At 49.2% G+C, this 23,977-nt stretch overlaps 10 protein-coding genes across 10 annotated transcripts; 6 read left to right on the top strand and 4 right to left on the bottom strand.

Moving 5' to 3' along the window:
- Positions 1–1,060: 1,060 nt before the first annotated feature.
- Positions 1,061–2,447, bottom strand: Z518_05705 (uncharacterized protein; the record flags this gene model as incomplete). The annotated part of the gene is made up of 6 exons (XM_013416516.1): positions 1,061–1,252; positions 1,309–1,438; positions 1,491–1,697; positions 1,762–1,927; positions 1,979–2,291; positions 2,382–2,447. 6 exons carry the CDS (start codon positions 2,445–2,447, stop codon positions 1,061–1,063), a joined length of 1,074 nt encoding a protein of 357 aa, XP_013271970.1.
- Positions 2,448–7,029: 4,582 nt separating this feature from the next.
- Z518_05706 (uncharacterized protein) lies at positions 7,030–8,373 on the top strand (the record flags this gene model as incomplete). The annotated part of the gene is made up of 2 exons (XM_013416517.1): positions 7,030–7,430; positions 7,479–8,373. The coding sequence occupies 2 exons, from the start codon at positions 7,030–7,032 to the stop codon at positions 8,371–8,373; spliced, it is 1,296 nt and encodes a 431-aa protein (XP_013271971.1).
- A 1,676-nt stretch (positions 8,374–10,049) lies between these two features.
- On the top strand, positions 10,050–11,125 carry Z518_05707 (uncharacterized protein; the record flags this gene model as incomplete). The annotated part of the gene is made up of 2 exons (XM_013416518.1): positions 10,050–10,539; positions 10,581–11,125. The coding sequence occupies 2 exons, from the start codon at positions 10,050–10,052 to the stop codon at positions 11,123–11,125; spliced, it is 1,035 nt and encodes a 344-aa protein (XP_013271972.1).
- A 365-nt stretch (positions 11,126–11,490) lies between these two features.
- On the top strand, positions 11,491–11,682 carry Z518_05708 (uncharacterized protein; the record flags this gene model as incomplete). Its single annotated transcript, XM_013416519.1, has 1 exon — positions 11,491–11,682. One exon carries the CDS (start codon positions 11,491–11,493, stop codon positions 11,680–11,682), a length of 192 nt encoding a protein of 63 aa, XP_013271973.1.
- Positions 11,683–13,279: 1,597 nt separating this feature from the next.
- Positions 13,280–14,065, top strand: Z518_05709 (uncharacterized protein; the record flags this gene model as incomplete). Its single annotated transcript, XM_013416520.1, has 1 exon — positions 13,280–14,065. The coding sequence occupies one exon, from the start codon at positions 13,280–13,282 to the stop codon at positions 14,063–14,065; it is 786 nt and encodes a 261-aa protein (XP_013271974.1).
- A 19-nt stretch (positions 14,066–14,084) lies between these two features.
- Z518_05710 (uncharacterized protein) lies at positions 14,085–14,780 on the top strand (the record flags this gene model as incomplete). The annotated part of the gene is made up of 1 exon (XM_013416521.1): positions 14,085–14,780. One exon carries the CDS (start codon positions 14,085–14,087, stop codon positions 14,778–14,780), a length of 696 nt encoding a protein of 231 aa, XP_013271975.1.
- Positions 14,781–15,032: 252 nt separating this feature from the next.
- On the bottom strand, positions 15,033–17,176 carry Z518_05711 (uncharacterized protein; the record flags this gene model as incomplete). Its single annotated transcript, XM_013416522.1, has 11 exons — positions 15,033–15,125; positions 15,231–15,313; positions 15,382–15,427; positions 15,530–15,708; positions 15,766–15,857; positions 15,901–16,199; positions 16,309–16,484; positions 16,545–16,700; positions 16,756–16,769; positions 16,852–17,019; positions 17,076–17,176. 11 exons carry the CDS (start codon positions 17,174–17,176, stop codon positions 15,033–15,035), a joined length of 1,407 nt encoding a protein of 468 aa, XP_013271976.1.
- A 1,689-nt stretch (positions 17,177–18,865) lies between these two features.
- Positions 18,866–19,594, bottom strand: Z518_05712 (uncharacterized protein; the record flags this gene model as incomplete). Its single annotated transcript, XM_013416523.1, has 1 exon — positions 18,866–19,594. The coding sequence occupies one exon, from the start codon at positions 19,592–19,594 to the stop codon at positions 18,866–18,868; it is 729 nt and encodes a 242-aa protein (XP_013271977.1).
- An 80-nt stretch (positions 19,595–19,674) lies between these two features.
- Positions 19,675–20,837, bottom strand: Z518_05713 (uncharacterized protein; the record flags this gene model as incomplete). Its single annotated transcript, XM_013416524.1, has 3 exons — positions 19,675–20,001; positions 20,059–20,523; positions 20,586–20,837. The coding sequence occupies 3 exons, from the start codon at positions 20,835–20,837 to the stop codon at positions 19,675–19,677; spliced, it is 1,044 nt and encodes a 347-aa protein (XP_013271978.1).
- An 821-nt stretch (positions 20,838–21,658) lies between these two features.
- On the top strand, positions 21,659–23,166 carry Z518_05714 (uncharacterized protein; the record flags this gene model as incomplete). Its single annotated transcript, XM_013416525.1, has 3 exons — positions 21,659–21,901; positions 22,091–22,265; positions 22,328–23,166. 3 exons carry the CDS (start codon positions 21,659–21,661, stop codon positions 23,164–23,166), a joined length of 1,257 nt encoding a protein of 418 aa, XP_013271979.1.
- Positions 23,167–23,977: the final 811 nt, after the last annotated feature.

The raw sequence follows: 23,977 nt of genomic DNA on the forward strand, positions 1-23,977 counted from the left end.
GATCTGAAACAGTAGCAGCAATTGGTCATGCGTCCAGACTCGTGACATTTTATATGCTAAGGGTACCGAGGCACATTGACAAAGCCAGGGATACTCAAGATTGGACATTGTCACACTCCTCCCTCGGCTTTCTGCGCTTATCAGGTGTGAATAGTCGACATGGTCGCACGCTCGGATTTCAGTCAAGTCCTCTTTGTGGCCACATCTAGCCAGCTATTGGCAGCCTCCATTATCGCCGACATGGTTACTTTGGGAAGTGTGTTACACAGTCTATTATCCCTGGAGAAGGTACAGGTTGATTGTGTCTGCCGCGATGCGTGCTGCATCAGTTCTTCACCGGTCAGCTGGTGCCAAGGCTAATCCTATTGGCTATTAGGCCCTCCCCGTTCAATAGGAGGCGCAGCTTTTCGGTGCAAAAGGCAGTAAGCCGATCGAAGTGTAGGTCACTTTGTCAAATAAATTCTCCCCATTCCCGCTCAGAGTCGCCAAGCAACAGAATTAATTCCACTCAACCGGCCATACAGATGATTGAGTTGAAGGACTTGGTAACTAGTAGAGAGCTAGTTGATTGACTTCCCAACCTGGCTGGCAGAATGGGAAGCGAAAAGTGGATTTATCGGCAGGTCGAGAGGTTGCGATCACGATTGCCTCCGCACCTCTACGGCCTCTGCCTGAAAGAGACCGAGATGGCTGGGAACAGCAGACATTGAAAAATTGCAATGTCCCGTAGCTATGTTTCCCAGTTAACGTCGTTCTCAGTACCGACGTATTAGCTCGTTCTGTGCTCTGTGTTAGCGTGTTCCCTTTGATACTATTCCCGCTTGACCAACTCAGTAATAATATCATTGGTTTACTCTATTACAAACTATTCTATAAATATGAAAAGCAAAGTCGAAACAATTTTCTTCAACTTGAATAAAGTGTTGTTCGATATCCACGATCTCTGTGAATCTTGCTATTAGAAGGCGACAATGGGCTGGCAATCTGGCAAAGGCTTAAAGCTTCAATGAAGGCGAGCAGTCGTGGGAGGGCGGACATGTGCCAGCGAAAACGAAAAGATCTACGCTTCTGCAGCATCGGATATTCCAGTAGTCTTCTCGTTCGAAGAGCTCATACAGGTGTTGGCAGAGTCTTGCCCCATCTTATCGATCCTTTCGGAGGTTTCGAGGTTACGAGCCGCGGCATCCTCAAATGTGAGGCTGACGGGGTCATTGAACTTTTGACCAATCTCCTCCAAAGTAAGGCCCTTGGTCTGTTCCACTTCATGTCAGCGGCAGAAGTTCGATTCATGTGGATATCTATACATACTTCAGGGAACAGCTTCCAAATGGCAATAACTGCAGGTACAGTTACAGCGACGAAGACCATGTAGTATTTCCACCCGATTGCTGAGAACGCAGAGCTTGCAGGAGTAGAATATGCCAGAGCGGTGGCAAAACTAGAGGTTGATTGTAGTCAGTATTGATTCTCTGGAGAACGAGACGACTTACAATGCGGTGTAGGTGATGGTGGCTCCGTAGCTGCGTAGATGTGTGGGCCAGATCTCAGATGCGTACACATAACCCGTACATTCGATTGTCGAGGTGAACCAGGTGGCGAAGATAAAGTAAATTGCGACACAGGCTTTGATACCAGCCGCGTTCGTGGAGTTCAGGTAATATTTCTCCAGCGCTGCTTCAATGGACAGGAGAACGGCGCTACCAAGACCACCAATCACCGTACAAATGTTAGCGAGGCCACGAAGAAGCCTATGAGCGCAACGTGCCGAGCAGGTTTTTGCGGCCAATCCTATCCACGATGAGCACGTTAACGATGCAGCCGATCTGCAGGCAAACCGTCCAGACAACTGTAAGGCCTAATTGGAGCGTTGTGCCATACCCGAGTTTGCTAAAGAGAACTGGTGTCAGGGTGGCGATGACATTAATGCCTCGAATACGGTGTCAGACGACATTTTCAGAAGGCGTAAGGAAGGGTTTACCTGTGGACTGTCCCATTCCCCACACAAGAGCGGTGCAGAAGAAGCGCCATCGAAGAGATGGCGTCTTCAAAATATAGAGGTACCCTCGTGGCATACTCTTCTCTACTTCGACCTGCGCCTGGATTTGAGTCATTTCAGCATGGGCTACGGTGCCTTTGGGATCTAATTTGCTCCGGTGCAAACGCTCCAAAATAGCTGCAGCCTCTTCATACCTTCCCTGCTCCACAAGCCATCGAGGCGATTCTGGGAGGAAGAACAGAGATATGGCGAATACGATGCCGAAGAAGACAGAGACGACGTAGTTGAGGCGCCACTGATAACTATCAGTGACGAAGCTGAAGCCCAGAGCAAGACATGAGCCAATAATGTACGCTCAAACAATACAGACCCCCTGCAGACCAACCAGAAACCCTCGTGTGATTGGAGGAGAGATCTCACTCATGTACACAGGAGTGTTGCTAATAGTCATGCCTCCGGAGATGCCACAAATGTCTCGGGGCCAGGCGATGATCAACTCAACTGAAGCTAAACATACTGAGAATGCGCAACATCCACCACGTTCTGGTAACGGGTATGATACCCTTAGCGAAAGCTAGTTCGCTAGCCCGAGCAATCAAGGACCTTCCATCCCAAATAGCTCCGGGGCAGGATCAAAGAGTGCATGTGCTATCAGCTTGACCAAATCAGTGCCCACTAGCCTCCCCCACATTGACAGAAAAAGTTCAATCCCAGACTTATGAGGACGGAACCACAAAGACGAACAGCGACTTCTATCGGCCCGGAGAGCCACGTGCTAAGCTGATCAAATGCACCGAGTGAGCTCTTGGATGAGCAATTCCAGCGCTACAGGCAGCCTGATTACTTGTGTAGAAAGATGCGCGGCACCTGAGCAAGGTAACAAAGACGAATACATTAGGTCGTGTTAGGCATGGGTCTGCAGGGATGGTTCGACTGGCGTCAAGCGCCTAGAGAGTGTATCTTATAGTCTGGTTTACATCAAAATGTCGTGATATATCGGCATCACCATCGGGAGTCGCGACGGGGCAAGAATATCTCGACCGTTTGTGGCCAGTCATCGTCCCAGAAAAAGCCGATGTAGCACAGGAAGGACTCAAAGTGGTTAAGGTACGAGCCCGCGTTCTCCAAATCAAGGAGGCCAAGTTAAAGTCCTATTGTTGAATGATTGAATGTAGCAAGTGCCCCTTTACCGGAAATAGGGGATCTCTCGTATGTACGATATAGGGGTAGGAATAGGAGAAGAAAAGGGGTCAATCAAACGTGTATGAATGCATGCTTTGTTGACCCTTTTTCTACTCCTTTTTTTCCCCTATACCCTGCATAGGGGTGATAACCCTTTTTCTAGTAAAGGAATACTGCTCATGGTTCGACAGCATTCATATCATATTTTCCGGGCATATCCAGTTTGACGGTAATTTTGCAACACTCGCCTCTAGGTTGTATTACTACTAACAGGAAACAGCATTTGACGTACACTCCTTGGATATATAGAAGGGCTTTGCGCCACCCTCTAATCGAATCCAGCCAGAGCGCTCTTTCAATTTAAGTTGCACAAAGTGGGAATTACGTGGGAGTGGGAATCAGGTGGGAACCAGGTAAATACGTGATAATCTCAAAATTACTCTTACTCAAACTCGTGTATAGGTTCGTAATCCTTCTATTTAGCCCCCGTTCACAGATCTAGTATCTTCTAGATCTGTGGGATGGGTCATGGCTCGTGCAATTCTCCCTCTTATCGCTATACTGGCGATAGAGGACTTGAGGCGAAAATACCCAAAAAAGGCCCCCTCCTATAGTCCATCTCTGACGAACTCATAGATGGGGCGCCACAGCCAGCGAAAGTTTCAATCAGACGAGTTCAATTGAAGGAGAGTTTAAATCAGTGAAAACCCTCCTACAGATTACCCACTATGACATATCAACAATCACTGGCTGGAGCATTACGTTTACCCATCTAGGGCACCTATACTCAATGGAGCTAGGCCGGACAACCCTCTTACCTACACCTATGATCAAACACTAGTGAAGGCCCCTCGATTCTATCGGTTCGACTGCAAGCCGAGTGTTTACCACTCGGTTAACGTCCTTGATAGGTCAACCACGGTTTGGTGTCATTTTGGAGGTAAATTTGGCGGAATAAATGAAAACCTTTAATTTTTTTTTAATTTGGGATCGACATGATTGTGACTCGGCGTTGTGGGACACGTGATTACGCCAAGACCGTCGCGTCGACTAATCACGTGTGCATGTGGCTTGGCACTGCCACGTGATGACGAAGGCTACCCTATGAATACCCGCCGTCGGATCCAATCCGTGGACCACAAGGCCCTTCTAGGTGTGTGAAGGTTTAGGGTCGAGGATTGAATCAATGTATTGCAGCTAGCATCGAGATCTGGGTACAAGACGTAGCACGAAGAGAGACAGGATGCTACCAGGAAGTACCGAAGAACCCTTGAACACGTGATCCTTGGCACGTTGTCCCGTCACAATCGAACTCGGGCTGATGGTCCTTGGATCGGATCCCATGATATACCACCGCCATCGGATCCAATCCGTGGACCATGTGGCCGGGTGGGACCGGGGGCCTTGGGCTCAAGATATACTTTTCTTCTTCCAGCACACGTAAATTCCGATCGAAGTTTCGGAGTGGGAACTAGTCCGCAGCTGCGACCATCGACGCAGTTGATTGCGTTCGCGGACACTCTTGTCGAGAACTTCTTTCTACTTCGTAGGGCATTTTTGACACTCTTGACGGTTGAAATTTGCCTGATATTGAACCGTTCAGTGAAAGCTTCGACGAGGAAGACTCCTCAACCTTCGCCTGCGACCCTCTCCGATCTCCAAAGCGCACAATCGCTTGCGGGAACGACCCAACGGCTGACCACCCTGAGAAGGGATTGTCTTATACGCAATCGTCACTGCTGCGTGTTATCACGTACATTTGATGATGGCGAGGCAATGAGGCGCGTCGGCCGTGATGGTGAAGAGAAGGCACAAGACGATGATGAGAATTTATTGAAAGACGAAGGTGGAACATTTGCACGACTGGAGGTGGCACATATCATCCCTCATTCGTTGATGACAATTCGGAGTGGGGTTGGTATGTTGATGACCTCCTTATCGCCGGCTGCCCTCAGAACCCTTCGTCTGAACCAACTTTTTAGGACGAATCAAAGAAAACCACCCTGGCGATTCCGAATATGTACGACGACGGCGTGGTATATCTAATTGAAGGTACTGATATCGATTGTCCACGCAATCCATCACCCTGACTCATGATTTCCATCAATTCTTTGGCAATTGAAGTCTACTTTGAGCCCCAGAGCCATCGGTCGTATACATGCCGGATTGATTCAACACGCTCCAGTACTTTACGCCATCGGATCTTTCCTGTCGATCGCGCCCTTTTTCTGACTGACACAAGGACAATTGATCCTCCTTCTCCGCGACTACTTTCCGTTCACTGTGCCATTGCGCATATACTTCATTTAAGTGCCGCTGGGCGTCTCATTGACAGGGTCCTCGAAGACCTTGACCATGGGAACATAATGGCGGATGGATCTACACAGTTGGGATACCTCGCTACACTGAGGGTTCAAGGTTGGTGGGATGGGCAGATTCGTGCATATTGACTCTCAAACATTACTCAGTGACGTTGTAGACGGCCCATATATTCCTTAGAAGAGAATGGAAAGATGACAATGAATAAGTGACCTTGGTGGCGCTTTAGCCATGATTTCTAAATCTTGTGTGCTGCTGTCTGTTTCGTTTGGCTGTCTTCGACTTTCTCGGTACTGAATCCGGACTTTGGTAGTCCGAAAATAAAGCCATGTCAGGACTCGCTCGACTGTCCGGGAACTTGTGTGCGACCAATCCAATCAATGCATCCTTCCGATGACTCTCTTCAGCCTGGCTGAACAAGTCTCTGAAGCGATGGCGAACCAGATTTCGACAAAATCATGAATGGCAAGTGTTTGACCGCCTCTCCCGTGCGTATTGTGGCGCATCTAAGCGGCGTCAAGTGTGGCCGGAAAGTGGAATATTCGAATACCTTAGGGTCCTCTGACGGCTTGGCTTTTTGATAATCCGCGCGTTGCGCGACCCATGTGTATATACGGACAGTTATGGCAGCTATCCAAGTGACGCCGAATCTCACAGCTTCACAACATGCACAGATCCGGCATATGATTGAAGATGGAAGTTTCACATATTGATAAATTGGGGAGGTTAGTATTTGCAGCTTTGAGGGCGTTCCCCCGTGATGCGCGACGCCTTATTGGAACATCTCCTCCGAAAGCCCGATCTATACCTTGAAGAGATGGTGGTATATCTATGGGACGAGTTCAGGGTTCGCGTCACTAAGTTGAGTGTCAGCAGGACGTTGCGTTCTGCGAAGCGGTCGAAGAAATAGACTCGTGGAATAGCGAAAGGACAAAGTGCGGATCTACGCGATTTTTATCTACATAGTATTTCCCTTCTTCGCTCCTATCAACTCGTATATGTGGACGAATCTGGCTGCGACAAACGAATTGGATTCAGACGGACTGGATGGTCTTCCCTATGCGTGACACCCATGTAGATTACCCGGTTCCACCGTGGCCAGTGTTATCAGATGTCCAGAACCCAATTCAGTGCTTATCATCGAAGGGCATCTACCCTACGGTAAAGCTGCCGGATTTGTCGTCTTCTCTTTCAATTTTACCCCTCGGAATATATGGCTGGTCAGTGCGATCTAACTCCAGTGCTAGGCGCCCACGTGAGCCAGGACCGTGCCGTCGTGACATCTGATTGGTCTACAGGTGTCCCTGAGCTAGACTAAAGATGGTTAGGCGAAGTTCTCTTTTACTCGTGAGTGCCGTACTAGTCGTAGGGCTCTCTGACACGACGATGCTGCCACGGCGCTAATTTCAACCAATCAAACGTGCCTGATAGAGATTGAGGTTGGTATTTGAACTCGTAGCTAGCCGCCTGAGCCCAGACGCAGTTACATTTGCATTTACTTCCTGGTAGTGATCTCGCAGCGAACGTTAAAAATGCCGGACCCTTTGAGCATTACTGCCTCGTTGCTGGCTATTACCACCGCCGCTGTGCAGTCGACGAAGTCGCTCTACGAAACCGTCAAACGCTTCAAAGACCGCGACAAAACTTTACGCAGACTTCAAGATGAGCTTAAGGATCTCATCAATATTTTGGACTCATTGTCACAAGTGACCAATGCTGAGCAGCCAATGCTCACACTTCTTCAAGGTCCTATTGAACGATGCAGCCAAGTATGCCGCGAGTTCGAGCAGTCAATGGAAGTTTTCGGAAAATCAAAGACGGGCTTTCGAGATTGGACAAAGATGGAATTTATGAGAGGGGACATAAATGAATTTATAGACACGATCGCAGGGTACAAGTCAACGATCTCGGTCGGTATAGGCACTATCACTCTGTTAGTCGCAATTCCTTGTCTCCCTCGGGCTCTACTGATTCATTTCAGAATGCATACCTCCAAGATCTCCCGCCAGGTTCTCCAAGAGTACAATGAGATGATACAGGACACAGCATATAATCTTGAGCTCCGTCTATGGCGAATCGATGAGAAGATGACGCGATTAAATATCGGGAACACTAATACTTCAGGCGTAAGCATAGACCTGGAAGACGAAAGAGAAGTGACCAAACAATGCCTTCGTATTTGTGAAGACGCGAGGTCTTATATTGAATCCTTGTCGGACCGAGAATCGTCTCTACTTCCAGAGACGCCCCAACACGCTGTTGAAGAAAATTCCTTCGAAGCGCCGTCGCGAACACGTCAAGTTCTGGACGAAAGTCGAGATAGCTTCGCAGAGACCATCGGCTACCTTCAGAAACGCCTAGATCTCCTAGTCCGGGATGACGACCCTGAAAAGGACAATGAAAGATCGCGATTACTGGCAGATATCAATGTTTCAAAGCAGTGCCTAGACGTGTGCAAGGTGGCTAGCGAAGTTTCACGTCAGAAGGTGTACAGAATTGGGGAGGTGATTGCCGAAGGTGACAGCGATCAAGTAGTGGTGACTACTTTAGCGGATCTATTCGATATCAGGAAAGCGCTGTCTAAGGACAGATCAGCGCAGTTGGTTGGTTCGATGACGGCGGAGAATCTTCAGCATCTCACCGAGAAGCGGTATAGCAGTCGTTTTGGAACTTCAGCCGGTCACTCCGACCCTGCTGAAGCTGGCACCACCAGCTCGTCTGCAGTCTTCGGGGTTCAGAAGAGTAAACATGCATTTGCGCCTCAAAGTGGGAATCATGAGCAGTCCCCTGGACCGAGAACAAGACAAAATAGGCCGTCCCCCAACGAGATGAGAAAACGGCCCATGGATAGTGCTATAGACCAAGAGAAAGGTTAGGTGACAGAGGTGATGAAAGAGCAGGTTCATGTATGGAGTCGGGGAAAAGTTTCGCTGGGGATTGTGGGGGATTTGCGAAGGCCTCTTGCTAGGCGTACCTCAAATATTTATTGGACAACATGTTTGACAAGATAAAGGTCTGGCAACAATGTGAGCCACATTGGCCAGGACGCAACATACATGACCACTGCTTTTGAGGGTAGCCATCCGATAGTCCACAGTTCGAGGGAGATTGGGTAAATTGAGGTCAGCCTAGAAAGTTTGTGGTTACTGATGAAGTTTCCACAGAATACTGGGGCAACTGCCGCTTTTAGGTTTCGCCCATACATACATGCTGGAATAATCTGCTGATTTATTACCGGAGTTCTTTTCCAAGACCCGTGCGGTATCAGGAATACCATGACAAAATCCGCTCGTCGATGATTTTGTCGGGAGACGCCTCCGCCTCTTTTATTGCCTCCTTTAATCTCGCTTATGGTCTTGGCTGTGATGCAGGGGCCTGTAGACCTGCGATTCGCTGTCAGAGATGTTTCTTTCTCCTAATCCACTCCTATTTTATCGACGTCCTCAACATCCACCCTGTCCTTTCTATCCCAGCAATGTTGGCGGAAACGGAGCGAATCTTTTCACAGGCAAAAAGGCCCCTTACAGACGACAGAGATCGTTTTTCCGGACGACTCTGTGGAGGCGGCATTGTGTATGAAATATTGAATGGATCATGCATTAGTATCGGTATCCCGGATTGCCTAATCTGGAATACCCGGGAGGCGCTAAGGGAGGCGACAGAGGAGGCGAGAGACGCCTCGGGGAGAAGGGGGTGGGAGGCGTCTCTCGACATCGCTGGATGAGGGAATGCGTTGTTGTTCTATCTGACAAGAGAGCAAGACTGAATAAGTGGGAAGGGTGCAGGTTGCCTCGTACACGCTTCGAAACTATATAGTCTGACGGTCCCCTTCGAAATAGGACAAGTCCTCCGTAAATCACAGCACTGTTACAACTTGCACCTTTCAGTCTTGCTCTCTGTCAGATACAGTATTGATCAATGCATGACCTTTCCACCGCGACTGTTATCGGCTTACTAATACTAAAGGCTCCATTCCTCAGTCTGAGTACATTAAACCCAGCGGAAGGCTTCGTCCTATCACAGCTGTCCTAGCGGCTATAGTCTCGTAGTTTGAGCATAGTCTAGTGCCTCCGATCGCCGCGCCGGGATTGTGCAGAGAGCAAAGTTAGCTGATCTACCTGCATGTACCGATCAGTTGCGGTTCCCGAGCAGACAAGGTACGAGATTCGACGGAGCCCCACTGCCCGGTACGATGGTAAATCGCCAGACCTAAATCGGGTATGTAGACAACATTTGCCGTACGTGCCCTTCCCAAGAAAATCCTCCGAATTGACGTCCCCGTGAAGGCAGTCGTGGGAATGAAGGACTTTAAAGCGACAGATCGATTGGTTAGCTAGCATCCAGGCCGTCTTAAGGGGAGCCCAACTACCTTACCTATGCAAAGGTGAGCTAGTACGAGGGCCTTTCTGACTAGGGTTCAGGTACATGCGGCGCATCGACCCAGCTGGCTCTTCAAAAACACGATCGCGGCCAGCTGGCTCTTCACTCACGATCACGACCAGTACCGATGAGCCTGCCAACCGCAAAAAGTGGTGACATTGTACCCCCGAGAATGGCCTTTCTAAAAGTCCTTATTTGCGGCAGCGGATGTGCTGGACCGGCCTTAGCCTTCTGGCTAGCTCGCGCCGGTCACCGAGTCGTTATCATCGAACGATTCCCGGCTCTCAGGGCCTCAGGTGCGCAAATTGACCTTCGCGCTCAAGGTATTGAGGTCGTCAAGCGTATGGGGCTCCTCGACACCATCCGCGGCAAGCTTGTCGATGAAGAAGGCGTGTCCTTTGTGGATACTCGAGGCAATGTGCTAGGGACTGTTATGGCTAACAAGTCTGGCAAGGGGGGGCAATCTCTCACGTCCGAATACGAAATTATGCGCGGAGATCTTGTGCGTATACTCTACGAAGCAACAATGAACAATGTGAAGTATATCTTTGACAAAACTGTCGAGCGCTTCGAGCAAGATGAAAACCAGGTAGTTGCTTACTTCTCTGACGACTCATCTGACACATTTGACCTCCTGGTTGGAGCGGACGGCCAGGGGTCGCGTATTCGGAAAGCCATTCTACCACCTACTTTATGCTCCGAGACGATTCCAGAGACTTGTCGAGCATCCCCAGAGCCCCGGTTGAGCAGCAAAAGGAGTTTTGGGCCCAAAGATTCCTTGGCGCAGGATGGGAGACAGACCGGTTCCTCGAAGGCCTAAAGACAACGGGAAACTTTTATTGCCAGGAGATCGTTCAGGTTCTCATAGACAAATGGTATAAGGGCCGCGTGGTTCTCTTGGGCGATGCCGCATACTGCCCATCTCCATTCAGCGGTATGGGGACAACCGGCAGTTTTGTCGGTGCCTATGTTTTAGCCGCCGAGATCAACCGAAATCCTGAAAATCTAGCTCAGGCATTCGCAAACTATGAGAAGACACTACGGCCGTTCGTCAACGAGATTCAAAAGGTGAACACGTCCTTTTTACGGTTTACCATGCCCGACACCAAGTGGGGAATTGCTATTCTCCATTTCATTACGCGGTTGGTCTGCTTCCTTCGTATTCCCGAGATCATCGCAAAGCTTTCAAAAGAGGAAAAGGGTGGCTGGAAATTACCAGATTATCCAGAGCTCAAGCTAGGATCCTGAACATGTGTATGAGTTGGAGTGCTTCAGGTGGAATATGAAGCCGTAGTAGTCGGACAATGATTTAAATGATAGCGAGGCAGTCAATATAACATCGACTAATCGCGCTTTGAGGAAGCATGAGAGCAACTTGCTCCTCGACAAGCCAGCTGTGATGCTGGCCAAGACGCCAAGAGTGTGGCTAAACCTTTTCACACACCACACAATAATCGATCTCCTTGCCTTCTTCGATCAATTCTAATTATCTCGAATCTACACTCATCATGAGGCAGACATACAATTATTCAGCATCCGAATATGTACGCGATGGTGGTTTCCCTTTGACCTGGATGTGCCGCTGCTATTGTACGAGTCACGCAATATCAGACATGCAAGAAGAAGCTGAGGAGAATTATGAACGCAACAAAAGTCAACCAGGGACAATTATTGGTCGCCCTGCCGGTCTTGAAGCATACCATGGACGGTCAGCCATGCAATATCAACAACAATCCCGTGACAGGACGGCGCAGAATACGCAGAGAGACGATAAGTTGCGAGTCGACGCTACATCCCAAACATAAAAGTCACACTTCGTCCACAGTCTACAAGTGCATCGCTAGAGCAATAGTCACCATTCTGACCATGTCTAACAGTGGTCACGAGAAGGATCGGAAGGTTGTCCTTGTGCCTAGCCAGGCTATCCTGGTGCTCCACAATTGTAGTGTACGTTGTGTGGTGAGGGCGACGGTGCGAGAGAGAGGGACTTAGGGGAGTGGTGGTAAAAGCGGCCACTACCCGGATGAACTGCGCGTGAGCTAGGGGCAGGGTTTACTGTATGTGATGTTATGGAGGACTTGTCCTATTTCGAAGGGGTCCAAGGGATCGTTAGACTATATAGTATCGAAGCGTGTAGGAAGCGTACAACGCCTCTGAAGGTCTTTGCAAGCCTTGGCGTCGCCACTTATCATAGAGGATGTGATTATCCGGAAGGCTTGTCCTCTTCGAAAGGATCAAGGGGACCGTCAGACTATATAGTTATCGAAGGATGTACGCATCGTACATCCTTTTTAAGGGCCCCCGGCGCCGATGAATATCACAGATTACTGAGCCATTTGGAGGTGTCAAACTTGGGGGTGCAAATGAGATGTATTGAGTGCTCTGCCTCTTTGGCAACTGGTCCTGCCAGGTTACCAGTATAAATACGTGCTTGGTTGACCCTTTTCTACTCCTATTCTTCCCCTATATCCTGCATAAGGGTGATAAACCTTTCCAATAAGGATTGTTCGACAGGCGACATAGGAGTGTCTGCATGGAAGCCCGGTGTCTACACAAAAATTTGTCAACCCCGTGAAGGCCAACATCTGAAGGATGGCAATTCGATTGTCATTATACCATCAAAGCCTGACGGACACTCCACAATTGACAGAAGATACAGTGGAGGTTTCCATAGGCGACGGCAACACTGACGGTTGCTCTGCGCAACGACGGGGCATTCGTACATCTATTAAGGGACCCTCAGTAGTGCAACAAGTAGATACACTCCTTCAACCCAAGTTGCACAAGAGATGTCGAACTCAGACTCAAAATGTCATGTTAATTTCATTGATGTGCGAAGGGCAAGTCAAATAGTGGTGCACATCATAACTTGCGTGGCTTAATACATATGGAGCTAATGAAGAAGAACTCCTCGGGCCATGTGTAAGACTCCTCGGGATTTCACCATGGGGAAACGTGGGGGAGGTGGGAAGCCGGGGCCCCCGCACCTTTGCCTTCGATCGTCTATGCATCTCCAATTGCTTCTGCAGATGCTCTCCATCACTTTCTTCGATCATACGCAAGTAGAGGAACAAGGGATTCTGGACCGGCGGTTTGATATATCTGCAAAGTCCAATGGCACGTTCACGCAGATAGCTGGAATCCTTCAGTCGTTCGTCATAATGAAAATCGGTCGGAGAGCACCGAGGTCGCGAGGTGGCTGTAGGAGATGCAAGGAAAAGCGGTTTAAATGCGACGAGAAGAAGCCTAAATGTGGTCGTTGTCAGTCAGCCGGGGTCAACTGTCCCGGATACAATCAATCTCTGAAGTGGTCGACCAAGCATGAGACGTTTCGGTCGAAGGTGAAATCTGTTCCCAGGTCTCCTCGGCCTCCACCGGTTGCTTCGGTCGCTCCCGTCGAAGATGACTTTTTGGTGGGATGCGATGTGCCCGAGTATAGTGAAGGCCTTTGAAGTTTTGGAAAACCCTTCAGTACCCCCATCTACCGTCGAATTGCAGAACGTACCCATAAAGACCATGGATGTTAGCCCTTGGGATACGGGTTTTGATACCACCGTACCTCTACCGGGTATTTCAACTGTGACACCAAGGTACAACCAGCAAGAAACACTCAGCGAATACTCCAGCGCTCAAGAATTTAAGTCTCCGTCCACGTTCTCTATCGGTCCAGCAGCTGAAATCTACTTCAGCCCTGGTTGTGAGGTTGCCAGCCTTCATTTCCCTGTGGCACCTTCGCAGGGACTTATGAACTTCTCATCTTCTTTGGTCGAGTACTATTTCAAAGTCACGGCAGGACTCTTTTCCTGTTATGACAGCAGTATGAACCCATTCCACACCACTGTCGGCCACCTCTGGACGCTGTCTCCTGCCTTGCACCGCACTTTGCAAAGCATGGCTTCTGCATGCCTCGTCGATGAGCACCCTTTTTTCAGAAAACTCTCCAACCGGCTTCGGCGAGAAGCAATCTCGATGATCTGCAGGGCTCCAGCACAGGATGAGAAGTCACCCCTAGCACTTCTCATGATTGGACAGAGCTCCAGTTGGTTGCCTAGTCCGCCGGGAACGATTACGAGCACGTTCAACATCCCTTCCCCTGGAGTACTCCATCAATCAATCCCTGTCATCATTCCAGCTCGCACAGCATCTCGAATCGCGATTGGAAAGCCTAGCCGGCATTTCCGAATCTGAGATCATCAGCCCAGGCGACATGGAGACACCGGTTTGGCATCTTCAGAATATCGCAGAGGTGTACCGACGCACGGGTCTTATTAATTTATACCGAGTGTTTCCAGACTTGCTGATGAGCCGGATGGGTCAACAAGTGTCCCTGGATGCCCTCGGTTCAGTTGTTGGGATGGACACTCCTGACGAAGACAACTGGCTTGGCTTAGTTGAAGACGGGCAGCCTGTGGGCAACCTGATGGCCAAGGCACGTAAGTGGATCACCGACTTCGCCATCGATACTCTACAACTTTTGGAATCTATCCCGGCCAGCTCGAGGACGAGATGTCTGCAACCTTTCATGCTAGTTATCTGCGCAAGCGAGCTCCGTGCTCCCGCCATGCGTGATATTCCTACTGGAGGTCTTTCTAGATCAAGAATAGGTGACTTTAACCAATTCTCTGATCCAGCTTCCGATTTTACTCAAATGGGCACCACAACTAATGGTCCTTCGGAAAACGAGGATGGCATGTCATCGTTATCCTTTGCTTTCAAGGTTTTCCAAGCCCGGAAGTTTGTCCGAGGCCGACTCAACCTATTTGTAAATGTCCTTCCTCCACTTCCAATACGAACCTGCCTCGATCTAGTCGAAGCAGTGTGGGACAGGCTCGATAAGGGAGATGACAACCCTTACTGGATCGATGTCATGATTGATCGCGGGTTACATACGACTATGGGCTGAATGAAGCATGTTGATGTTAGCCTGTTTACTCGTCTTCGTACTCGACATGTCATGAGTCTTGGCTCTTTTGGCACAGATCCCTATACTAAGTTTCATCGTTTACTGTTTAGCGCATCCTCATGGAGCCGTCTTGAGCAATTCGGTATGACTAAGATTCTAAACAGAGATCTCGACCGACGAAATCATGCATAATATTTTGAGGGCTAGATATCCACCAGTCTCAAAATGCGACAATGACATCTGCGGAACGATTTATACCTGCTCTCGATGTTCCATCCCCCCTTTGGCCGCTTCGATCGCAGGAGTTGCAGCCAGCACGTCTTCTCCCAGGATGATCTCAAATTGCTATTAACGCAGGAAAAGTCAGCTAACTGCCGATGCAGACCAAGCTGTTTGGATGGCCCGCATAAGGCAGGCCAGAACAAATGGTGTAAAGACCACAATACTTACCGGTCCATTGTATTGGCCGCGCTTTGCCAGCCAAAGTCCAGTGGCAAAAATGAGGAAAATACCGACGACAGCGGCTACATAGTCTACAGACAATTAAATCGGTATCATATTCGAGTAGAGGAAAGCGATTGTGCAGCGAACAGAGACTCACTCATTGTGGACGCATCAACCGGAAGGAATCGTGGGAAACAGAAGAACTGGAACACACCGAGTTGCGGTCAGCTAAATGCATTCGAGTCCAAGATATCAAAGTCTTTAGGGGATTTCTGAAGGTCACATGCAATTGATGTTATACACACGAAGAGCACCGATGTCCAATTCACCACATAGCCGACAATGTGACCCAGGAAGAAAACAGGTCGGTTTTTGTTGACGAGCTTCCGTCCACACAGAAGTAGGATCGTCACAGGAATGGCATAACTCATGTTCAGAAATATTGTACAGCTAGCGCAGTAGGCGTTAAAGGCAACAGTGGGACCTGTGGGACCGCATCAGTTGCCCTGATCTGGTAGAGGATTAATGACCGAGGGGCTACCGAGATATAACAGTCCGAAGAGCATGTTGAAGACTGCCGCCGCCAGAATGGCGCGCATTGGGACATTCAAGCCAGGTGTAATGTGGGAGAGGCTAAAACGTTCAGTCAGATCATCGAAAAGAAAAAAAACCCTACAATTTTGAAAACGGCGATCCATTATCTCTTGCCATTGCCCACAGCAATCGGCTTCCGGAGGTGACGCATCCATTCGTCCCATTAACAAAGCAAATAGCCAGAGCACAGCTGAGCACCACTGCAGCCGCTCGACTTCTCGTCGCCTGATATATCATCTCTGTGACAGACACATTTGTGTTGGTGGAGAGGATGGCGTCAACGTCAACAAGGCTGAATAGCATCACTAAGATGAAGAGATTGCCCGTTGTTCCACCAATGCCAACTGCGGCCACCATGGCTTGCGGAGCGTCGCGTTGTGGCTTTTCATTTCTTCCGTCAGATGGGCAACCTGTGATGCATTATTCCGTGAGTGAATTCCACGGCTGGACTTCGACTACAGCAAAAGATAGGGTGAGCTTTGTTACCTACCGCATCGAAACCAATCAATGAAAGAGCAGACTGCAAGAGCCCCAGGATCCATGCCATGCCGTCGCTCCAGCCCGTAGAATTGGTGAAGTTTGTGAAGACATGTTTGGCAGATGTCTTCTTCCCTGTAGCCAGTATCGTAATGCTTACCACAATACATCCCAAGACGGACCAAAACACTGTGAGAAGACATCAGTTAGGGCTTCGCGAAGAAAAGTGTAAATCAAGGCTCTACACACAGGCGAATTCATTCCACCGGTTCAGAATGCGGTAGCCAAAAATGTTGAGCAGGACTGTGAATGTTGATACGCCCAAGAAGATGAGGTACGTCTTCCATGGAGTGATCTCATATGCGCCGTCCGATCCGACAACTGCCGCCGCCGATATGAATTGAGCTGGAATGTGGTTCAGAGGGACAAATTTCCGAGTAACTTGGGCTTACTGGCTTACCAGCAAAGAATGCCCTGGAGCCTGTCCCGCACGAATGAGAATGAATCTCGCCCACGTACCATCGACTTCTTTCAGTAATCGGTCGCTAAGGCGTACGCATAATGGTATTGCCCTCCCGCTGTAGGCCGGATCGAGCTCAGCTCTCCCACACTAGCTGACAGGCAAAGATTGCAGATGACACAGAAGACGAAGCCGTAGAGGAAAGAAACAGAACTGCCGGATGGCATGACGATGCCGAGTGAGCCGGCGAGACAGATCCAGGTGCTGGAAGGGTTTGTTAGCAAGCATGGTCGTTTCCTGGCGAAAACGAGCTGGGATACTTGAGAATGCCAAAGGTCAGGCCTATCATGGTAAGCCGCGAGAATCGATGCTCAAGATGGCCTTCTCCTTCCTGGGAGACTGGTGCAGTTGATGTGTCCATTTCGGAGCACGGCTGCTATGAGACGTGGTTTTCGTGAAGAGAGTCCGTTTGAGGACGTAGAACGTAAAGAAAACCAAGAGAAGAAAAGTGCTCTACAGGTAAAAGATCACAGGATTGAGAACGCGGGTTTCAAGAATCCAAGAAGGGTCCAGACCATCTAAAATGGACTCTTTGGGATAGAAAGGATATTGAAGGTGTGGAGGTAAATTCATTGAGATGCGGTTTAAAGGTCAAGTATGCAAGGCCTCTCAGGCGCTAAACTGATTGACAATTTCGTCGGAGTTTGGGGCCTCCATCCGCCATTGTTGCTATTGTTGTTGTTGGACTTGTACCCTAGAAGGACAATTTTAGGCAGAGTGGATCAACTTACGCAGGCAGTATGGAATCACATGGCGGGTCAATGGTGCCAGTAGTCCGCGTAGTGGCCAGAAACCCAACCCCTTGTGGAGTTGGAAAGGCGTCGACGCCATCCCGCTCCACAAATTACTCCAGCTCCCTCCACAAAATATACAAGAGGTAGCGAAACCGAGGGATGGGAACATGGACCATGGGTCAGCAGTCGCTGATGAGGAGGAAGATACAGTATCTAGCGAAGAGAGTTCCTTTATGACGTTGGACCAATCACTCTATGGATTTTATTACTTGATGGGGCTTAGTTCTCGGGAGATCAGGATCCCCACCTTTTTCGGAGGTCAATACCCCTTGATTTCCCCTAGCCTCATGTTACATTTTGCACGAGGTTGTCAATTGGAAAGAGAGCATGTGGAGAAAATGAAACTTTCCCAAGACTCCTTTAAGTGTCGGTTCTAACTCTTTGCTAAGCCCTCATGAAATTCCAAATCAGGTCAACATGGCTCCGACCTTCAAGAGGAAGATGGGAAAAAGTGTGCGTACCAGCAAGTGGCAGGAGCATATGATTCTCACTTACGTTCGCTTGGCTCAGCATATATTGAGAGCTATTGGGGGGGGGGAGCATAGCTCTAACCCTTCATTGAATTGATCAAGCCGTCGCGAGTTTTCAGCTGAGAAGGCACAAGTGCATTCTCGGACAGGGAAATTGTATTTTGGGCGCTATGTTTGTCGACAAGAATTCCCTTGAGAGTTAGGATCCGCCATACTCATTGAAGGGGTCTTAGTTCTCATACTAATATAGGGCTAAAAGAATAAAAGAATTCAATCTAAATCTATACACTTCGTTCCTTTCGATGTCAGTCCGTGTGACGTAAGTGAAGCATGCTATAACGATGTAGAAGCGTAGAGAATCTTTGACTGTGGCCAGATTGGGACCAGCGGCTCCCGTCTGCAGATGCTTGCGGGCGTGCCGTCTCTTCATTGCGAGGAAACATACCTTTTCGGGCGGATTTTTTCTCTCATCGCTTCAAGATGCCGTCTATAATACATCGTCAAAATATCTCACAGAGGGCTGCAACGGGTAGCGTGATGTGAAGCTCCCTTGTGTGCATCAGTATGATTGTGTTGAGAATTTTTCGGGTACAAATATCGCCATTCGTTGTGGTACCTCCCATTAGGCTGTTTGATCCAGTTTCAGTGTTGTGGGACAACTGCCAAAGTTAATCAGATGGCTGCCAGCTCTCGTGTACAGATTGCAGGATACTTCGTGGAGTATTGTCACTGGAAATGTGGCCAGGCCATTAATCTGGGTGCATGCAAACGGACCCCACAACACGTCTACCAGCTTTGTGGCAATATACCGGGGAAGATCTGACCGTCAGGCTGGAAACTCTGAACTATTGTTGCCCAGTTTGGCCACTCATCGATGGCGACATCGAAATCAAGCTCCCCACAGCCCATATCTCCGAGCAGAGATGCCCAATGCACTTCATCCTCAGATGCGCCTTGTCCTGCTTCTCCCGATACTAAGGCCGAATGACTCTCACTATTTCTAGTGTTCCCTTCTGGGTTCAAGGTTTCAATCTTTTTTCTCACGAACACGGCTTTGGTTTCAAGGGCCGCCAACACTGCCGACTTGGATCCAAACCCTTGGGTGGACTCATCCCAAAGCTCGCGAAAGGATAGGGTTTCGACCGCTTCCCATGCCCTCTCAATATTGGGGCCCTCGGGTTTAATACACAGATGCCACAGAATATACATCATAACATGATATTGTGGATAGGCCTTCCTTGCCCACGCGAATTGCTTCAACAGGTCTTCTTCGTTGAAGAGTCTCGGCCCTAGGATCTCGAGTGCCTCAGCGAGGTTCTCCTCCGTCGCAAAGTCTTCGCGTGGTCCTGGGCGCTGAAACAAAAACCACTGTAGCCGGGTGACAAAGTCAAGCTTTCGAAGTATAAAGCGGGAGCAGAGGATCGTCTGACGATGTTGAGGTATCACTGGATTATAGTGTTTCAACCGCTCCTCCACTCGCGCTTTAGTCTCGGTGATAATTTGTAATCTGACCATTTCGCCCGGAAGGCGCGAAGGTGGGGAAGGCGTGGCGATGGCTGCTAACTTCTGCATTGATTTAGCAAAGTCGATGTTGATCAGGAGAACATCATGGCTGTCCAGCCTTTTTTCTCCGTGGGAAGCTCATCCATGTCCGGATAAAGGTCTGCGTCGTCGACATTGAGAGGCAGGCTAACATTGGACATCAGTAACAGGTCACTGGTGTTTTCCAGACCGTAATCCTCGCCCGCACGACCGTCGCGGCTCAGGAAGTGCCACCAAAGGCGATGACGCATCTCAGATTGAAAGGGAGAGAGCCCAAGTCGCTCTCCATCGCGATGGAGGCCCAATGACTGAGCAATTCGGATTGCAAGGCCATTTAGAATCCAGATCCCTTTTCCGCGGTTGTGGACACGAAGCGCGGACTGATGACCACTTAGCTTCATTCTAGAATTTAAGCAAGAAAGAAAAGTGGAACATACTAGATATATCGCCAAAGAGCGAAGCCCAGTCAGTGTTGGACGGTCCAAAAAGTCTCCCTGAGCGAAAGCTTGTTCTAGACCGACCTTGAGTCTAAGTAGATGTGTGCGTTTATCTTGTCCCAAAGCTGCCTCAGCTTCTAGATCGTCAAGAGAGACTGTTGCCGCAAAATATATAGCAAAACATAAAGCAAGGTCCTCAAGAGATCCCGTCTGTGGCTCGATAATGGTTGAATAAACCTTAAACTCATCCGTGGGGAGATGCAGCATTTTTGTACCTGTACAACTCTCCACGTTGTTAGTGTAGATATTCCATAGTTTCACGGCCACCGGTGTGAGCGGATGAAAGCTGAAGGGTGCTTGTGAGAGGAAAGGAGAGGAGAGGATTCCTAAGGCATTGAATGGGGATGCTGGCGGATACGGAGGCTCTGTCGGTGGACTTGTCAAGACGGACTCGATGTTTCGCTCCTGTGCTAACGGTCAGAATCATAGATCACTATTAATTTCCTGTCTATATCAGTATAGCTTACTTCTCCTATAATCCTAGACAAAAGGATTTCGTTGAAATAGTGGCTTGATGACCCCTTCTGGACAAGAATGTCCTCGTTGGATCTCTCGTTCAATTTGCCGGAGTGCGTTCCTGCCACTGACGACGGTGAGGTCGTGGTATTCGAGGCATCAGAAAAGGGAATCCTTGGAGCGGACCGGCCTCGTCCTTCTTCCTCTGTGGCTTTGGCAAGGGATTTCTCCAGACTGGAGATACGGGAGGTCATATTCTCCATGATGGTCTTCTTCGTCCGCCGTGTCCGGGGACCCAACGGCGGGTAGACGCAAGGCTTACCAGATCGCGTGCATAAGGAACATGGCTTTTTTTTTGTCGCATCGGACCTTCCTGCTGTTACGAGTGTGACAAGAACGAGGAATTAATCTGCTGGTTTGGGAGCAGGCAGTTGCCGAAACGGTTTGCCTGCTCAAATTCGGGCTCGGAGTGCCGAGCAAGACAAGGCTGGTCGGCTGATGATTCGGAATCCATATTCAATATACTTGGATCGTAGAGAACAGGCTCAAGTGGTATTTCTCGGTCTAATGAAAGATCGTATAGATGCTTTGAGATGTTTTCGTAACTAGTAGATGATGGTTCGGGCGTAATTGTGTGGCTCCGAGCAAAACTTAGCTGAACCTTATCGGCCTCCTGGATCGGGCACGTTTTGTTAGCATTTACGACCGAGCCCGAAGTACGGTGTATCATAACCCAACCGCCTTCTACCTCGGTCCGACCAGGTAAATATGTTGTATTATTTGAGGTCAACTCACCAACCCTTCTTTAGCCAATAGAGAGAATCCATTTGATTTCCTATTTCGCGCGCCCGTTACAGATACATGGCCTGCCTGACTTCCCACTTTTTCGGCCTTGGGTAGCACCGTCTACCGAGATATTCGCTTGACGCGAGAGTGGCCAGTGTCTTTCCAGGCTATAAGTATTTCCCTAGAGGGCAATGCGAAATGGCTCAAGATCCTCTCCAAGGCACTTATTTCTCTCGTCATATCAGACACAGCTTATCCCCTTCATATCATTGCATAGGTTTACATTTCGGAGATAATCATGTCGAATCTGGAACAGTCCCCTGCACAAGCCAGAAACTTGTCGGTCGAAAAAAAGACTGAGAATGCTGAATATCAAAGCGACCATTCGGACGGCCATGAGGCTGAAAAAGCTATGCAGCCAATATCTTCAGGCAACGATACCCCGGACGGCGGTCTCGTCGCTTGGCTTGTTGTTCTTGGTGCTTGGTGTACCTCATTTTGCAGTTTTGGCTGGCTAAATAGTGCGACTAGTCTCCGCCGTGTACGAGCCCAGAGGCTTTCGCTGACAAACAGATAGGCGTCGGAGTCTACCAGGAATACTACCAAAATGAGTTACTCAGTGGCTACTCACCAAGCACCATCTCATGGATTCCATCGTTGCAAAACTTTTTCATGATGGGCCTTCACGCTCTTCAGTTACTCGGAAACCGTCTTGCTGACTTCTCTCTAGGGACCCGTCGTCGGCACCCTGTACGATCACTTTGGGCCGCGGTGGCTAATCTTAATCGGCAGCATCCTGCATGTCTTTGGCATCATGATGACCAGCCTTGGCACCGAATACTATCAGATCCTTCTTGCGCAGGGGTTGTGCTCTGCTATTGGTGTATCGGCGATCTTTCAACCCGGTATGTATGCCTGTATCTTTCTGCATGTGCAAATTTAAATGCCAACGGACTATCCATCATAGCCATCGGCTGTATTCATGGCTGGTTCAGTCGCAGGCGCGGCGCGGCTTTTGGAATCCTGTTTACCGGATCCAGTTTGGGTGGTGTCATATTCCCTATAATAGTGTCACATCTAATCCGCGAGGTTGGCTTCGGCTGGGTGATGCGCATTTCCGCATTTCTCATACTCGTCCTTCTAATCATCGCCAATATGACCGTCCGTGTCAACCATCCGCCAGTCCCGCACAAAGTCACCAGGGCGCGGCTCCTGAAACCTCTCACCGAGACAGACTTTCTCCTCCTCACTGCCGGCTTCTTCTGCTTTAGCTACGGCTTTTTCGCTCCTGTCTACTATCTTCCGCTTCAGGCCCTCGATGCGGGCATGGATCCTAACCTAGGACAGTACGTCCTGCCTATATTGAACGCCGGATCGCTATTTGGACGTCTCTTCTCAGGCTTCTTGGGCGACAAACTTGGCCGATACAACATTTTCATCGTTGTCTGCTACTTGTCTGGCGGCTTCTGGATCCTGGCGCTTTGGCTCCCCGACACAAACGATCCAGCGCTCATCGCGTTCGCCGCGCTCTTTGGATTCTTCTCCGGTGCTTACGTCTCACTCATTGCCCCTCTGGTCATGCAGATTTCACCGATGGCAGAGATTGGATTCCGCACAGGTATTGTCCTCTTTGTCACCCCAATTGGCGGTTTGACGACTAATCCCATTAACGGTGCCATACTGGATAATGCTGGTGGCTGGGTTGGTCTTAAGGTGTTTTCCGGAGTACTATGTATAGCTGGCACTACCTTCGTGCTTGTGGCGAGAATCAGATTGACTGGCTGGAAACTTTTTGTTCCTTTCTAGGAGGGGATATCACTCCCAGTTCGGGAATTGCAAAAGCTACTTGTGTCTTTTGGAATCGTTTTTCTTCTTTAAGTAATCATCAAAGATGGTTTTGTGATGGACGCTAGGAATAGATTGAACAAATAGTTAGAACCACCACAGGACAATTCGAAAATTGGCTCTTCCCTTTGCGAAAGACAGAACAAGAGTCGACAGCTGATCCACCCACGATGGGCCAGTTGTGGTCCAATCCCGTGTCTTCGTCACAAGATCCTCCCCCGTTAATAGGTGAAACCTGTTGTCGTTGTGGTAGGTATGAGAGACGTCGTTTCGCCGACGTCATTCTCCCTACGTGAGTGGTTGGAATGAAGGTAAACAAGATGTAAAGTGAAAGGGCATTTCCGCAGTCACTGTATGCTGCGAATCTGCAAGATTGGGCGCCATAGCAGCACACTTGACAGATACTGTAAAGCAAGCGCCTCGACGTCGGGTCAGGGGTTAAGAAGAGGCTAGCCCCACAGCCGGCCAACTACTCCACACGTGGCTAATAACGCCACTTATGTTCAGGGACCGAACTTCTTGGCCTGATAACCAGTTGCAGTAACTCGCAAAATCCGGGAGGCCCACGGAAGCAGCGCCTTTAATTACCTAAAAGAATCGCATTGCTTGAGGTCGGTGTCTGGGCTTCCAAGGTCCAATCTCGGGTTTGTCCACGTTTTTTTTGAGCAGTCTCAACCTCAGGCTTCGTCCATCCACCTCTTCAGCCCATATTTGATGAAAAATGTCCTTCGAATTCATCAATAACGATTGCATTGATCGAAAAGCCAGAAAA

The sequence above is a fragment of the Rhinocladiella mackenziei genome (genome assembly GCF_000835555.1).
Source record: "Rhinocladiella mackenziei CBS 650.93 unplaced genomic scaffold supercont1.4, whole genome shotgun sequence".
Classification (NCBI taxonomy): Eukaryota; Fungi; Ascomycota; class Eurotiomycetes; order Chaetothyriales; family Herpotrichiellaceae; genus Rhinocladiella; species Rhinocladiella mackenziei.